Below are 16,813 nucleotides of genomic sequence, written 5' to 3'. Positions count from 1 at the left end.
GATCCATTAAAGAAAAAAGCTAAAGAAGAAAGAGCTGATTTTGGCTTGTTTGCAAAAAGTGACTTTTCTTTGCCTTCCCCCACCTCGGGACGATTTTAAAACAGCAGGCAGATGCTCCTTTTAAATTTGTTTTTGTCAGCAAGAAAATTCAAATGAAAAATACTGAGTTGCTCTATTAATTTCCTACAATTGTCTTGCTTCCTCGAAGCAAACCTCCAGGAGGATGTATTTGGATGGAAAACCTCAAGTTAGCAATTTGCGTTTAGTAAGCTTTCCTGTATCTGAATTAAAAAAAAAAAAAAAAGAAAGGAAGAAAAAGAAAAAAAAAACACGTGGGAAAACACTCGAGGGAGTATATCCTCCCTCTTTTGGGAGAACTTTTGCAATTTCATCGAGACCCAGAGCGACCAGCGCCTGCGTTTATTCCCTTCCAGCGCTCAGGGCGACCATCAGCCCCGCTCGGCCCCTCTCGGTCCCGGGCAAGGGCAGAGCGGGCTCCGGGGTGATGAATTTTCCATCCCGCACCCGTGTAACAGCCGCTCATCGCCTTGCTCGGCGACCCGAGGGGACTGAGACCGGGACTGGGACCGGAGCGCTGCCCATGCCTCCTCGGCGGCACCTGGGTCTCCCGAAGCACAGCCGGCCCCTCAGCCGGCCGGGGCGGGTTGTCTCGGCTTTCTCCCGCCGCTTCACCTCCGCCGGGCCCAAGCGGACACCGCATCCTCACGGCGGACGAGCCTGCGCTCTCCGGGCGAGGCCGCCACCTCTGGGGCTGCGCCTTTAAGGGGCCGGGGGAGGCGGGCGGTGGCGGGCGGATTCTTGCGCCGTTCCCTCCCTCCGCTCCTCCTTCCCTCCCCGCCGGCCGGGCGGTGGGCAGTGTCCGCGGGCGGCCGCTGCAGCGGGTGTTTGGACGGGGAGCTGCGGTAGCCCGCCCGGCCGCAGCCATGGCTCGGCCGCTGCTGCCGCTTCTCCTGCTGGCAGCCGGCGGGCTGTGGGCGGCGGAGCGCAGCGGCAGCAGCAGCGCCATGGAGGAGCTCGCCACCGAGAAGGAGGCGGAGGAGAGCCACCGGCAGGACAGCGTGAGCCTCCTCACCTTCATCCTGCTCCTCACCCTCACCATCCTCACCATCTGGCTCTTCAAGCACCGCCGCGTCCGCTTCCTCCATGAGACCGGCCTGGCCATGATCTACGGTGAGTCCCGGCGCCGCGCCCCCCTCACCCGGCTCTCTGAGGGCCAGTGTCACCCCCGGCAGGTGGTGCCCTGTGGGGCGGCCCGGCGGCGGCGCGGGGGGGGGGGCCCGGTGCTCGGCCGCGCCCCCGCTGCCTGAGGCGAGGTGCGGGTGGCGGCGCTGCGGCCGTGCACCCCCCTGACGGCGGGCGGGCGGGCGGCGGCGCAGGGGTAGGCCGCACCCCGCGGGGAGTGGGAGCCCGTCCGCCGCGGTGCTCCGGTTTCCCCTCATGGCGCCTTTCCTCGGGGGCCGGAGGGAGAAGGCGGGGGGAGGACACACGGCCCGCCGCCTCCAGTGCGGCTGCAGAGCGGTGTCCCGCTGCGCCAAGGTGCGCCCTGCCGCTGTCCCCGGGCGATGGGGTGGCCGTGGTGGCGGGGCACAGCGGGTTAGGGACCCTCCCTGCTGCAGAGAGACGGCTTGACAGGGAGTGTGGCGGGGGGGTTGGGGGGCTTACAGCCATTCGGCCTTGCACTTCACGGCAGTACTCGTTTTTGGGAAGCGTTACCCAAATGCCCACAGCCCGCTGTGGCGGGCGCTGCGTGGAAAGGAGCGTGTTTCAACTTCGCCGCTGCCGTGGGGTTTGCTCACTGAGCATGGGCATGTTGTCACGGGTGGCTTGAGTTTGCTGGTTGCCCGCTGACTGCAGTGGCACCAGCCACCCCAGGCAGCGCCCGCAGCTCCTCCAAAGCCCATCTGGTGGAATAAAGGCTGCTCTGAGTTGAGTTTTTCCTCTCCAGACCCCTTTTCTCCCGGTGGAGGTGAGTAAAGGGAGAATAAATCCCTCGGCAGAAGCGGATGTTCTCCCCTGCCTTCATGGGGAGGATGGCTCAGAGGAACCGGGCTGTGTGCCCGTGCTCTTCATGGCTGGCGCAAAGGTCCACAGGTGAGCCTGAACCCACCTCACCTAAATGCTCACTCCTCTGCAAACTCACACAATTGTATTTTGTGGGCGTTTTGCTGCACAGAGCATAAACAGTTGCGATGAGGAGCAGCCATCCGTTTAAAAAATGATTAGTCTGCTGGTGATTGGCCACTGCCATAGTGGCGGTGGCACTTCTCCTTCGTGAGCTGCATCAGTTCCCACTGAACAGTGTGAAACACCTACACGGTGTTGGTTGGGATAAGCATATTGAAGGGAACCACAGATGAGAAATTTGGCATTCGAGGGGAGGGGGAAAGTGAATCGTTTCCTCCTCTATGAGTACAACTGCTCTTGAGAGCTACGTGATTGCTTGCAAAGCAGTGGAATTTTCCTCTACTGATGCTTCTCTTAAACCATCCCAATTTGCTCTTAGTCACTGATCTATTTGCTGCATTGCTGTGCATGCTTGTTGCTGAAAACTGAGAAATTAACAATCAGGCATATAAGTAAGTATGGTAAGGCTTAGCACCTAATAGTGCTCTGGAGATGGTAGATTAACTGTGTATGTGCTGATTGGAAGAGACAGCGTAAGGTTGTGTTGAAGATGTTGTTTAGATATTACCACGGTGTTCTCACCTTCAGAAAATTAATTTATGTTTTATGACCATTTTGGTGATTTAGGGGGTTTGGTTTATAGTGGAAATCTTGTGTATGTGGGAGTGTTAATGTATGCAATACAAGTGCCAGGGCATCACGGGCATTGGGTACGCATTTTGATGGGCTGTGTGGGAAATAAGAAATTGCTCAACTGGAGAACTTATGCCTCTCATTAAACTCAGTTTACTCTAACATCCAGTTCTTGATCCATTAAATGGATGCTAGATTTCCAATTTGACGTACAAGTGCTGAAATTATGTATTAGGAAAGGCACTACGATATAGCACTTTCTGCACCACAGACAGCACTGCTGAAAGAGTGACTGGCTCAAACCATTGCATGTTCTTGGTGTGCCCTCGCTTAAATCACTTTGTTTTCGTAGATCCTTCCTCAATACACTCACCTTCTAAATGAGCCCCTTTAGAATATCAAAATACATGCTGTTCTCCCTCCCAAACAAACTGACCCTTGCCATGTCATGGCAAACATCTGAGGAAAAGTGCCACTAAAGCTCTGCTGAGGCCTGTCTTCACTTAAGCACTTTGCAGACTTCCTTTAGAGCAAAGAAAACAACATAGCAAGCGTCGGAGTAACTGTTATACTTCTGATAACCAGGCTTTATTCTTCAAATAGCAGTTTCTCCTCTTCATTCTTTGACACTTAAAGGATAGCGGTTAAACAGAGAGATGGGTTTCTATTTTGCTGATAACTTTGTATCTGAGAAATGCACGTTTTCTTTTATTTAAACTATGTATGTATTTAAAACGTGTTTGATCAGTCTGACTTAAACACAAAATAATAAGGCAATATTTCAACTAAAGAGTCCTAAAAACACAAGTTTCTAGCATGAAACAGTTCTGGGTATCTAGATGCTCTCATAGGGGTGTATTTCATATGGTATTATTGGTTTAGGCTCCAAACTCTGTGCACTAGGTAACTTTCACATGGTTTTATGGTAAAGTCTACAGCACTTGTACCATTGATGTTCAACTTTTCTAACAGAAAAATCAAAGTGTTTCTATCATAGCAATTTTCAATGGTACCTGAGAACGTGGCTTTCGTTTACAGGAGAAGTAAGCTAGCACTTCAGAGCTGATTAACTTTTATTGTGGAGACAATGACCTAGGAAAAACTGTCTTATTGCACCTAACCCCCCCCCCCCCAAAACTGTTGGTTTCAAAGTGATAAATCTTTGGATGATTGTATTGGATCAAATACATATTTGACCTGAGCTAGTTAGGACTGCAGGTCTTGGTGGTTACTTGCTTCTTTTGCTCTTTAACAAGAGGTGATGGAGATGGATTTCGGGTTGGTTTTTTTTTTTTTTTCTTATCTAGCCATGTTAATTTACATTAATGTGCAATGAGACCTCTTTCCTTGAGCGTGGTAGGAATCAGGTGGCACAAAACTGGCTTGAAACAGTGAGCAGAGAAGCTGCCTCCAGCCAGAGCTTTAACCAACAACTCTCAGTTATCTTTTCTGAAAATCTATATATGAGCACATCCTGTTCTACTTTTGCGATGTCTCTGCTGTTGATTTCATCACGTTTCTGTTCCGGACAGCATGTGTTTTAACCAGCTAAAAAGTCCGGTGGCCCAAGTACTGCTGGTGCTGCCGAAGTCTGTGTTTCTTCCAGACTTTGAGTTACACGTTTTCTGCCGCTCATTGACTGAAAGGCATCTGGTCATGCCTGACAGTTTCAGGGTGGTGGTCTAATTGTCCAGACCTCAACAGAACAAAGGCTGCTGCTGCGTCCAGATTTTCTGTGTTTTATATAACTTGATTGTGCTAGCTGCTTTGATTTGAAGATTAAAAAGTCGTTAAAATGATTATGTAGTCTTTCCATGTTTCTTATTTCCTGTGTTGTCACTGTCCCTTCAACAGGCAGGGGCTGCTTGTCTGCCTGTATTATTCTGATGTGTTAAATATCTTTCTCTGGAAATGTCTGTTAAGGTGTGAAATAACATGGAGTTTGCATGAGTGTTTAATGACTTGCAGTGCTGCCTTTTTTTGATGATGTGCAACTTAAAACCCTGGTTTTAACAAAGCCATATGGAAGTCACAGACCTCAGCTGCACATGCTAGATCTGACAATGGTGTACACGAAAGAGGAAGGGACCTAAATTTTTTGAACGCCTTAAACTACTCTGCACCTAAAGCTGCAGGTGCAGTGCTGATTTGAATTGATTATCTAGCATGTTATCACACTGTATTATCTGCAGGTCATTCCACAAAATGCATTTGGCTTATGAAGTGCTAAATACAATTGAGTTCTGGTCTTGAAACTTTAACAAGGGTGTTGCTTTGTGGAAGTTAAATACTTGTTGGGACAAATTAAAAAGTTAAAAATTAGAAAGTTAAAAACTTGTTGGGACAGCTGCTCCAGCAACAGTATCACTAATGCAAATCACTATGGAGCAATTGAAAAACGGAAAACAACAAAAAACCCTTCACCAAACCAACAACCCACAACAGAGCAATTAAGGAATTGAGACTTTGCTGACACATGTATGCCGATTTGTGATAGTGACACTTGCTTTTCTTTGTGCTGGCCCGAGTCCCAGGGTAAAGTGTTCTGAGCTGTGCTTTTCCTGAAGAGGTTCAGCTCTGTGTTTGGCAGGTTCTTCACGCTCTGATGAGGAGTATCCCCATGTGATAGGGAGCCACAGGGCATGGACCGTGCACCTTGAGAACTCAGGGAAGAGCTTAAGGATGGGAAGTGATGATGGTTCCCCAGCTCTTTAGGAAGCAGCTATCTGGATATGTAGGTGTGTCCCAGGAGATCCAATGGCCTCACTCCCATTAGGCAATTAGTTTGTCCCTTTTCATAAGTGATAATTTGGGTAACTGGCAACCCACACGTCAGCACAGATGTCAGTCCTACGAGGTACCTTCTTGACTGTGGGGTGGTTCTCGATCTGCCCGGAGGCGACATGTGCTAGCACTGCAGGTAAAGGTAAAAGCAAAACTGGGCTTGGGTACAGAGAAAGGAAAACAATATATGAAGAGGCGTATAAAACTGCTGTTACCTTTTGTGGATCAGAAAAGAGAGAAGACGTAAATGTTCAGGATGAAAATATCAGATTTCTTCTGAAATACTCTGTATCAGACTAAGTTTCTGTATCCACAGAGTAGGTACAGAAAAGGCCTATTTTTAGCTCATCTAGCTGCAGTGCTCTCTTGCTGTTACAATTCTAGCCTCTACAAGCGCTGGAAATGACCTAACACGCCTCCATGGCCATCAAAAATAATAGCAGTGTTGCTATTTAATAAGCCACTTTCACATAAGCCTTCTGATTTATGCTTCTAGATTTAGAAGCATAACTCTGAGCACCCAGTTTTGAGAACATTATCATTTCTCTGGCAACCTGCTTATTCTTCCTGGGTATTCTTTTAAATCACTTGGTTACAGACTTTCAAAGTGGCTGCTCGGGACACTTTAATTGTATTGCAAATCTTGTCTGTAAGCTTGCAGTGTGGCCTGCAAGTGGATGGAAATTATCATTTTATCTTGTGAGAGATTTTGGAAGAAATGCCATATTTCTTTTATTAACCTACCTGTATTTCTGATTTGTTCTTCAGGTGGGGTAGTTGGGTAGCTTATAAGTTGCTAATGTTTCTGAAGTGTCTCTGGAGTACAATTCAGCTGTACTCCTCAGACCAGTTTTTTTTGGTTTTTTTTTTTTTTAGGGTTTTTTGGTTGGGTTGGGGTTTTTTTGGGGGGCGGGTTGTGGGTTTTTTTGTGGTTTGCTTTTTTTGGTTTTTTTTTTTTTTTGAGAAAGGTCAGCAGTTTTAATAGCAATTAAGATAAATTAGTTCATTTTTATCTTTGTTAGCCTCAGCTTCATGAGATGTTCCATCAAATCGGCACCAGAATAGCCTTCTGATCAGGGGTGTGAGCCAAGGAGAGAAATGCCAACCCTGGATTTCCTCTGTGTGAGGAAGCCTTTGGTGACATAACTGGCTGTTAAAGCCAGTTCTGCCCAACAACACCACACGGTTGTAAGAAGCAGCTGGAGGCTGAAGGGGAAGGTGTTCCTTTGTATTTACTGTAATTCTCATCTAAATTAGAAAGTTAAACAGATGCCAGTGCCGCTGTGTTGTGGAGCTCACATGTGTGCCTGCCTTCTGCTCCTGTGTGCCTGCTCAATGACTGGTTGCGTTGGTAGGAATGTGCTGAACTGAGGGCAGGTAACGTGATGCCTGGTGCACGAACTTGCTGTCAGTGAGGTGGTTCTGCAGCACAGTATATATTCCTGTTGCTCTTGCCTGGGCCCTGTAGGCTTAGTCCACTTCACATTTTTTTTTGTTGTTGTCTTTTGCAACCATTTCTGATTTTTCTTTGCTGCCTTGCAATAGAAATGCAACTCTAAACAGGTCCTCCAAGGAATCTCCCTAAAACAACACAAGGACTGAGCTCCTCTGTAGATGCAGAGTATCTGCAGCTACTCAGTAGCTTCTGCTCTTGGTGCAGGTGAGAAGGCTGAAAGAGGGACAATGAGGGAGTGTATAAAAGCTGTCAAATCCTACAGGATGCCCAAAGCTGCTTCTGAGGTGCTGCTGGTGTCCCCATCTCAGTGCTGCTCTGCTCAGTAATGTTTTAGGGAGAAGGCGGATGGGGAAATCAGGTCTCAGTTTTCAGTTGTCTTCTTTCCCTTTGTTTAGGCCTTTGTTTTATGGATGATCATAGAAGGGTAATAATAGGGAGCGTTTCCTTAGCTATGTTAACAAAAATTTATGTGGCAACTGGCACGTAATCTTATCTCTGGGTTTCATGATATTGTATTGACTTATGCCTTATGCAAAACAAAACTGACAATTCAGACAAGGTTCTTTCTGATATTTAATTAAAAAAAAAAAATTGTCTGTACTGAAGTGAGTGTAGCTGTTCCTTCTCTTGCCGTGTGTCTTTCTCGCTTTCTGTGCTATAGAAATACCAGAGCATCTTAACACTGAAGTCTCCTTCACTCCAAGCCGCACAGCACACGCCCCAAGCCACACAGCAGAGTGCTTTCAGAAGTGCCTCTGGTTCATCTGTACAACCAGCCCCGGGCAGCATTTAGGGCTAGGAGTGCAACCTGTGAAACGCATTTCTAAACTACTGCGTGTCCTGGGCCTACTAAAACTCTAAAGACTTCTGCCGTGTGTGCTCCCAGCACAACTGGAAACAGGCATAAGCCTTGCCTCTGGGTCACTGGGGCCCAAACTCTCCATTCTCAGGGAACTGGCCTTGCCTCTGAGCTGGGATGGTTTCCCACAGCACACATAGATAGCTCTGGAAGCAGTGATGGGAAAGCTCAATTCCCTGTGACAGAAAAGTGATGTTATTCAGCTAGCTATGCTCCCCCTTGTGTCCTCTGTCCCCATGAACCTCAGTTTGTGGGTGCATAGTAGCCCTTTTTCCTTATCCTTCCTTCTGCAAGTTGTCATTCCCCCCCACCCTGCTTTACCAACCTACCCTGTAGAGTAGTTCAAGACAACATCTTAAAGAGTTGAGTGAAACCTTTCCCTTACTTCCTGTAGGGAGATATTTCCACCCCCATCCCCTGCTATCTGAACAACCATTCTCTCCATTAGGTAGAGGTGGCAGTATCCATCTACTGATCCAGAAACCAAGAATCTGAAGCAGGAACCACAGGTCAGCCATCATTTAAAAAAAAAAAAAAGGGGGGGGGGGCGTGGAGATAAGCTTCAGAGCTATGGTGTGTTGTAGGACGTGTCCTGTAGTCCAGAACTAGTTATCTTGGCCTGTTAGGGGCCAGAAGTAAAAATATTTTGCAGTTCCTATCTAGACCTTTAACAGGTGCTGGGTACATGGATGCTTTTTCCTTGATCACGTGCTGGCTGCTGTGAGTCTGGCACTGAGCTGCTGAACTGTCCCTGTGTGTTCAGGAGTCAGCCTCAGTATTTAACTCAAGGCTGCTGTTTCCACTCTGACAGGCAGAAATGCCGGCTTGTAGACTCTTTTCTCTCCCTGCCCCCCCCCACCCCAGCAGAGTCCTTATTTGTGACTCAGGATTAGTGCTTTATCCCCATTTAATGCTGAATATAGCCTTTCTCCCCCTGCTTTAGTCTAAGTGGTGTCTGTATTGAAAGGATGTGATACAAGCAATTATTTTTTTACAAGGGTATTTATCTTGAAGGGGTTTTTACTAGTGTTGTGAAAAATACACAGTTGTTCTCAGCAGATCAGATATTTTCTGTATCTACCAAAGATGGGTAATTTAGCTCAAACGCGCTGCTTTTTTTCCCCCTCCTATTAAAAAGCACTTCAGCCTGCAATTAACTGAGTGTGAAGGGAGAAAAGAGAAATGGTATAAAACTGCTGGGTGGTTTTTTCTTTTTTTTCATGCCCTGAAATCTGACAATTCGCTTTGCTTTAGAAGGGCCTAAAGGCCCTTGAAAGCTACGGTGGAAGAAGCTGAGTTTGGTTTGGTGTGGTTTTTTTTGTTTTGTTTTGTTTTTTATCAGGAGAAATAGTTGAAGGCTCCCCCTCAATTAGGGCAGAGGAGATGAATTGTGCTCTTAGCCAGGGGAGGCATAGGGTTTCTGTGCTTTCTTCTTGGCTTTAGTATTTCATGTTCGGTTTTAAAGGCTGGGTTTAAGCTCTGCGTTTTTCCTGATAAAGCTGTGTGTGTGAGCCAAGCACAGAAAAAAATCACATCCCTACCCAGCAGGTTTGTCCTGGCAAAGCTCTTGTAGGTGCAACACTGCTGGCAGAAGGTGGTTGTGGGCTTTTCTACATCTGCCCTGGATGGCCCAGCAATGGGGTAGCTCTGCCACATCTGGAGTGTTCTGCTTGTAAAGCTGTGCTGGCAGGGCTTTGCAGATCTGCTCTAGTCTGGGCTACTTCTCCATAGCTGCCGTTTTCTCTGCTTGCAGGGTTTTCAAACTACCCCCACCCTGCTGAAATAGGTTTTAAAAGCAGCCGGGGACCACTGAAATACCTGGTGCAAACTTTAAGTGCCTGTAATGAATGTATTCCTGGTTCTTCCTTTTTTTAGGCCCTTGGAGGGAGCAGTTTGAACAGCAGAGCTGTGGGTCTGATGGACGCCTTGGTGTGCTGGCTTTGTGGAACTGTTTAAATAAAGTGGTATGCTTATTCTCAATGCCGTGCCTTTCCAAAGTTGTCTTCACTTCTCACTTATGCTTAAAAAAAATAATTAGTACTGAGGAGATCTTTTTTTTTTTTAAATGGCTGCTCTTTGACTTTTTCTGCTCTTTTGTTATGAAGTTGGGGGACTATTATTAGTAAAGAAAAGGGCGGAAACAAAGGAGCATGGTATAAATGTATTCTAAAATGCAATTAACTTGTCTGTGCTTAAGATGACAGTCTTCGACATGCTGGCAGTGTGTGGATGCACTTGTGACTCTTACCATCAGTAGGTGAAGAGAAAGCTGTTCATGTGGCTTGGTGTCACCTACACGTGAGGTTCTTCCCTGCGTCGGCTCTGCAGCAGGGCACACTGTGGCCATGCTCGATGCCAACACACTGGGACTGTAGTCATTGCTTCTGAGGCTTGGATGCTACCCCATTAATTCAAGAATTGGATTAAATATGAAAACTGCTTTAACCTTTGCCATTGCTTTGAGTATGAGATACTAATAAAAGATGTTATAACTGATGATAGTTTAAAAATATCAAGTGTCCCACAAGGATATGACTAGCTTTTGATTTGTACTCTTTGAATCCATTAGACTGGATAGTATCTGTTTCCACACTAATTCTGAGAAATTATTCCCCTCCCCCCTCCCCGCCCCCACTTCTTAGCACTTGATGATGTCAAGTCCTTCAGTAGTGAAAGGGGACTTGCATTTAAAGTGTCACATACCTCTCTGCTGTTGTTTTACTGCTGCATGATCCGTCCTACTTGCTCTTTCCTTCATGTCAATCTTCATTGTGCTTGCTGATTGTGTAATGGCCTTTCTCCTGGGAATAGTTTCCTTATCTGTGAGACAGCTTGACTGTTCTTCCTTAAATTGCCTTCTTAGTGAGCAAATTGTTAGCATTGAACCCAAGAATCCACTCTCTCCTGCAGCTAGAGAACTTGCTTTACAGTCTTTGCTGAACATACAAGTCACCTGCTATGGAGTTGGACCCTTGCTCCATCTGAAACTCTGCTGAGGCCGGAGATTATGTATTTACGTTTCTTGTATACCCAGCACAATTATTTGCAGTCTTAGCATCCGGTTGTTTTTGTAGGTGAATTACAAACTCTACTTTTATACTCTGTGAAGTATTTAAAAAAAAAAAAAAAAAATTACATTTGGAGAAGTAGAGGCCTTATCTGGGCATGTTGAAAGCGATCTGGGTTGCCTTTTTCATATAACGGCAATCATCAAAGACCTAGCTAGGTTCTACCTAATTGATACTGTATTTACTTGTCTGTGTATGGGCAATGAAGTTGATAACCTAAAGTGGTTGAGAGAGAGAGAATACAATTCATGCTTTATTTGTGTTTGCTGGTAGATACCGTATTTAAACTTGTTATTCTTGGCCTGAAATACCAACTTATTCCAGCTGGCTTTTAGCTTTGCTATGTAATTGACTCTTTCTAAGGAGCCTTTAGAAGTTGGACTCAATAGAGAAGTTTGAACTGGCAGGTGTAGGGATCTCCTTGGCTAGTCAGGAGGGATATGCCACCTGAGATGGAAGGGGCATTCACAGGAGATGTGAAGCAGTGCATGGAGTTGGCATCACTGGCTACACTGCAGTCCTGCAATGGCTGGAAAATACAGGAATAGGCATGGAGGGGAAAAATAAACCTCATGTAAAGGCTTATTCTTCACCTGATCGTTCCTCCTGGGTTATCTTTGATGTTCCAGTTGAATATAATGTAACGTTGTATATTAAGAGCAGAGGATGGTGACTGTATGTGACCTTCCACAGACATGTCTGACAAGGTTGGCTGTAGCATCCTTTCCTGGCTCACAGAAGTGAAGCAGGTACTTCTGCTTGTTTAGCTTATTTTGAAGCTTTAGACTTCGGCAGTTGTGACTGCTGCATAGCATAAAAGGTACAGTTTTGTCACACCAATCTGCAACACTAGCGTCTTGCAGGGAGCATATTCCCAGCAGACACTGTTTACAGTGAATAGTTCTCGGAGGGAGGTATTTTGAAGACATGATGGTGTGAGTAAAGTAGCCTTACCTCTGGAATAGACTTTCATATGGGCAACTGAGTGCCAGTACAACATTTCAGCCTAACCGTTCTTGATTTTCATCTCTGCATGGCAGTATATCTAGCTTGGCAAATATTTTATTTATGAAGGCGATTTTTATCTCTAGAAACTTTTAACCCTTTTCCAACCATCGTCACGTGTGTTAGAGCAATGTGTTTATCTGCTCAGCCCCAGACACATTCTTCAGACTTCAGGAGCTTGAATGGAAAGATTGTGCTTCTGTATCAGGTTTAGTTTTTCTCTGAAGTTCTGACTTGCCAAGCTCTCAGGGAGTTTCCTGCTCCCAAATCTCCTTCTCTGAGACAAAGACCCTCCTTAGAACACACACAGATTTCTTGATCTTCCAAAAAATCCTCCTAATAACTTTTTTTCAGAGATTCATGGACATAAAATTAATCTTTAGCTCTTCAGTCATGCAGTGCTGATGAAGTGAGCGATTTCCTACTGGTAACTTGCTTGTTAAGCTGCAGTAACTAAATGTAACTGCAGCTTACTCAGTTTTTACGTGTGCCTGCATGAAACAAAGAAATGTCAACATAGATATTTTAGTGCTACCTAGTACTTGATTATGTCCTCCTTCCCCATATATTAGCCTCAGGGAACTATAAAAAGAGTTTATTGCTCTTATTGGCAAATGCTTGAGTTTGTTTCAACACTTTTGGTTTTTTACCCTAATGGTTTTGGGATCTCTTCCACAATGTAAAACATAGGATAGTTATATTCCTTCTTGTGTGTACTTCAGCCACAAATACGTATCTGACATCATAAGCACCTGATGCAATGAGAAGATTAGGTAAGTGTTTTGTCACCCTTAATTAGGGATAGGAGAATGTTTGTGTGTATGTATGACAGAGCCCCTGTCCTAAAGACTGGAAGGTCAGGGCAAAAGGTATAAGCACAATCTACCAACTACTTGGTGTTTAAGAACTCTTTCTTCTTAGCCTGTTGAACCTAAGGCCCCCCCATCAGGGCCTCAATCTTTTAGGTACTGCTTAAACTTATAGTTACGTTCTTAAAAACAAAAATGGACAAGCAAAACCAAAAACTGCCTCTGAGGCAGTTGATTTGCCGTGCTCGCTGGCCAAAGTCATAGGTTGTCTTTTCTTCTCTGTTACCAGACCACAAACTGTTTTTCTGCTGTCGTGGTTTAGTCTCAGATGGCAACAAAGAACCACGTGCCGCTCGCTCGGGCCTTCCCAATACGGGAAGAATCGGAAGAAAAAGGCAAAACTCTTGGGTTGAGACAAAGGCAGTTTAACAGAACAGCAAAGGGAACAAGCAAACAACAACAATAACATGGACAGAGGAATATACGAACATGATTATGGAACCGCTGCTTGCTGCTGCTCACTGACCGGACCCGGGAAGCCCCAGCCTGATCCAAGCGGAGACTTCCTGCCCCCTCCCCCGGCAGCTCAGGATGGGCATGGCTCACATGGCATGGAATACCTGTGTCCTGGGGAGAATTAAGCCTATCCCCACCGGAACCAGGACATCTACATTAGGTACTATCTCTGCCACAGCTCCAAGAGAAACTAGGGACTCCCAAAAAAATATTTGGATAATGATAGATTTTGGATTGATTTTTTTTTTTAAATGAATTTTGTAAGCCTCCTTTCCCTTTTCTTTTTTCATACGTGAGGTGCTGACACAGATACACATAAATCTTGCCCTCCAGATAAGACCCTCTTTTCTGGTCTTGTCTTTTAGCTCTCCTGAAATAAGGATTATACATATTCTGCTTGCCCACTTTTTTGTGGGAATTGCCTAAGAATCTTTTCTTGTCACTTCTCCACTTCTCCCCCAAGGTGCATCCAATAGATTATCTTGATGCTGACAAGCTGGGTTCCTCTCCATATATCAGACCTACCTTTTTTTTTTTCAGTCTAAACCAAAAATCTTTGCTTACTTCCCTGCCTCTTGGGAACACGTAGGAATTGGCTCAAGCTCAGAATGGCTGAAATAACTTGTCTTTTTTTTTTATTTCCTCCTGCTACCACAGTCTTTTCCATTGCTTGGGCTGGTTCCCTGAGCACTGCTGTAATGATCTGTACCTTGTCTTCACCTGTGAGCTGTTTAAGTTATGCATATTCTTTCTAGATAACATACATGTAAGATATTAGCTCTTATTTCTGCACAGCTACAGTCCAGCCCTTCGTTTCAACATTGACTCCTTCGATGTTTTGCTTCTCAAGGCATGGAGAAGAATTGTGTTCAGATTAAACTCTTGGTGTTTGTGTTATAAGTAACTTTTTTCCTCAACCCTCTCTTGCTTTGTGGTGGAGTTCTCAGCTGTCTTCCTGGTTCTGCAGAAGTTGCTTTAGATTTTTTTTTTTTAATTAATGCTATATGAATCGGTGAAGTGAAAGGTAAAGATGCCACTGTCTATAGGAATGTTTAAGTATAACAAGAATTAAAGTAACATTAATTAACCCACTAATAGGCTGTGTCAAAAGCAAGACTTACTTTTCAGTACTCGGACCTCCAAAGAAGGCTTAAACTTTGACTCAAAGGCAAAATACAGAATGCCCAGCTATAAGAAGAAAATTTGGACTGCTGACGACTATTTACTAGAAGGGTTATGTTACAGAATTTTCTTGGAATGGCGAGTGAGGAAACTGACTCAATTTGGAACACTAGATTATAATGAATGCATTAAAAAAAAATTTAAAAAAATAGTCTTTTAGTGGATCTAATCTTCTGAGATTTTCAGAACACTTAATTGCAGAAAAGGGCAATGCTTAAGAACAAAAGTTGGCAGCTTTTGCAATGATGGCAGAGTGCCAGAATCCAAATGGTGCAATATCTGCATGGTGTTTTCCAGACACTCAGATCCTTGAACTGGTCACATTTCTGACCCACGTGCGCGCACCCACACACAACATGCATGCTTCAGAGTTGAATTGCTCGCTTTCCAGAATAGCCTGTTCTTGTGTAATACCCTCTATCTGAACATCGCGACACTCTTCTGATGCTTCACTTGATTGGAAACAGTATTTCTTTGCATTTAATTTAGTATAGAAAATATATGATTTTACATGTGGAGATGGCATTTTTTTTTTTCTAAAGACACTAGAAAAATCTGTCAAATAAAGAAACTTAGGTGCCTTCTTTCTATTGTCCTGAAACATAAACTGAGTGTATATTATATGGAGAACATAAAAGGTCTATGAATCATATATTGAAATACATGATCAATGACAATCTGATGCATCTTAAGTCGTCATTAGGTATACTCCTAAATTTTACAATTCTTACTATAGTGATTTACCTGGTATGTTGTATTTGCCTTACTGGTAGAGAAACTTGAAACAGCAGCTTGTTTATGAGTATGGATTTATGGAAAGCTCCTGAGCAGGCAGGGGTTTTACGTGGTTCAGAGGTGGTGGTCTGGTGCGACCAGGAGGGTGTTCCAGGGCTCTTAAAAAGTATTGGGAAGACCTTACTGAGTCCTGTTAGCCAGAGGTCCATTCCATAATGCTGGGCTTCAAAGTTAAGGAAAATGAAATTGAAAACAATATCCTATTTTTAAAATGTCTGGAAAAAAGCTTACTTTTGTGCTGTAACTTGAACTGTCCAAGTTCCGTGGACTTGGGGTTGCTACTGGGATTCATATTGGCAGGACATGTTTTGCTAGACAAGTGGCTGTATTGACCAGGAAAATTTATCTATGATTTAATAGTTTGATGTGCTAAGATCAAGCAATTTTGTTGTAAGCTTCAGTGAGCAGCGGATCAGCCAGTACTGAAGAAGTCACCTGCCCTGTCCAGAACAAGTTGCAGAACAAATTGCTGGGGCAACAGGTACCCCAAGGAGAAATGCTTGGCTGAATTGTATTTGTGGAGAGAGATTTAGCCAAGGAGAAGGCAGTGAATTCAGTCAGGCTTATTGAAATGGGCTGAGAGACTGACTATGGGAAGACAGAAGTATTCATATCTGGGAGAATATGAATTTATTTATTTATTTATTTTAGGGATGACAAAACAGTGCCTGAAAAACTAGAAGCTTTTCTGCAAGGAAGAAAAATATTCTGATTACTAGTTTAGGCTTTTCATTGCTATATTCCTGTGCTATTTGGCACACCTTTCTACGTTGTCTGTGAGTCACAGTCCAGTAATCTCAAGTCTTTGAGATGATAAATAGGAAATCTTGAAAAAGAACAATTTCTCTCAGGAACTTAATTGGAGAAGGGGCTTCTGATTGTGGCCGGGGTTAGGCTGTTGACCTATGTGGCATACCTTATCAGAAGTCAATGTCGGTTGCACCATCTCTGGACCACATATTGCTCAGCCTGTAAAAATGCTTTTAGTCACCTGTTTATGCTGCTACATTCGTACTCCTGCTTACTTAGTACACCTGAAGGGATGGTGTGATAGCGGGGAGCAGGGGAACAGTTGGGCCACTGCTGCTCATCAGCCTAAAATTAGGACCCAGTTCTTCTCACTACCTGTTTATGTGGGATGGAAAAAAAAGTGTGTGTATTTATCTACAGCTCCATGAATTACCATATTAGTATCCAAGGATTGTAAAGCCTTAATTATTTTTGCCTCTTAAAGATGGAAAATAGTACTGGCTCTGAAGCTTGCAAAGTTTGCTCAAGGCTGCTCGGGAAACTGGCTGCTGAACTCTGATCGTGAGTCGTGATTCTGTCCTTACTCAGCGATTTCCACCAGCGTCGTCTCTTCTGTTCAGGGAAAAGCAGAACCCTTCACTCTCTGCAATGATCATACAGTGCCCTGATTAAACATGATCTGACTCTGCATAGCCTAATTGTTCCTGTAACGTGCCCATGATTTTTGCTTTATAGCAGCTTTGCGAAGCTGGCAGCTGCCATGTTCCTTATGGGAGAAGCACAAGTGTTAGAGAACACGCAGGTGCTGGAG

At 44.7% G+C, this 16,813-nt stretch overlaps 1 protein-coding gene across 2 annotated transcripts in view; it reads left to right on the top strand.

The window, feature by feature from the left end:
- Positions 1-438: 438 nt before the first annotated feature.
- SLC9A7 (solute carrier family 9 member A7) overlaps positions 439-16,813 on the top strand; it is an 82,899-nt gene continuing 66,524 nt past the window's right edge. Inside the window, exon 1 of one of the 2 annotated variants that reach the window (XM_054196953.1) lies at positions 439-1,191. In XM_054196953.1, the coding sequence (XP_054052928.1) occupies positions 945-1,191 (247 nt within the window). In that variant the 5' untranslated portion in view covers positions 439-944. The remainder of the gene's footprint in view (positions 1,192-16,813) is intronic. The other variant, XM_054196946.1, reaches the window with a different exon arrangement.

The sequence above is a fragment of the Rissa tridactyla genome, chromosome 1 (assembly GCF_028500815.1).
Source record: "Rissa tridactyla isolate bRisTri1 chromosome 1, bRisTri1.patW.cur.20221130, whole genome shotgun sequence".
Classification (NCBI taxonomy): Eukaryota; Metazoa; Chordata; class Aves; order Charadriiformes; family Laridae; genus Rissa; species Rissa tridactyla.
This window is presented reverse-complemented; position numbering and strand designations above follow the sequence as displayed.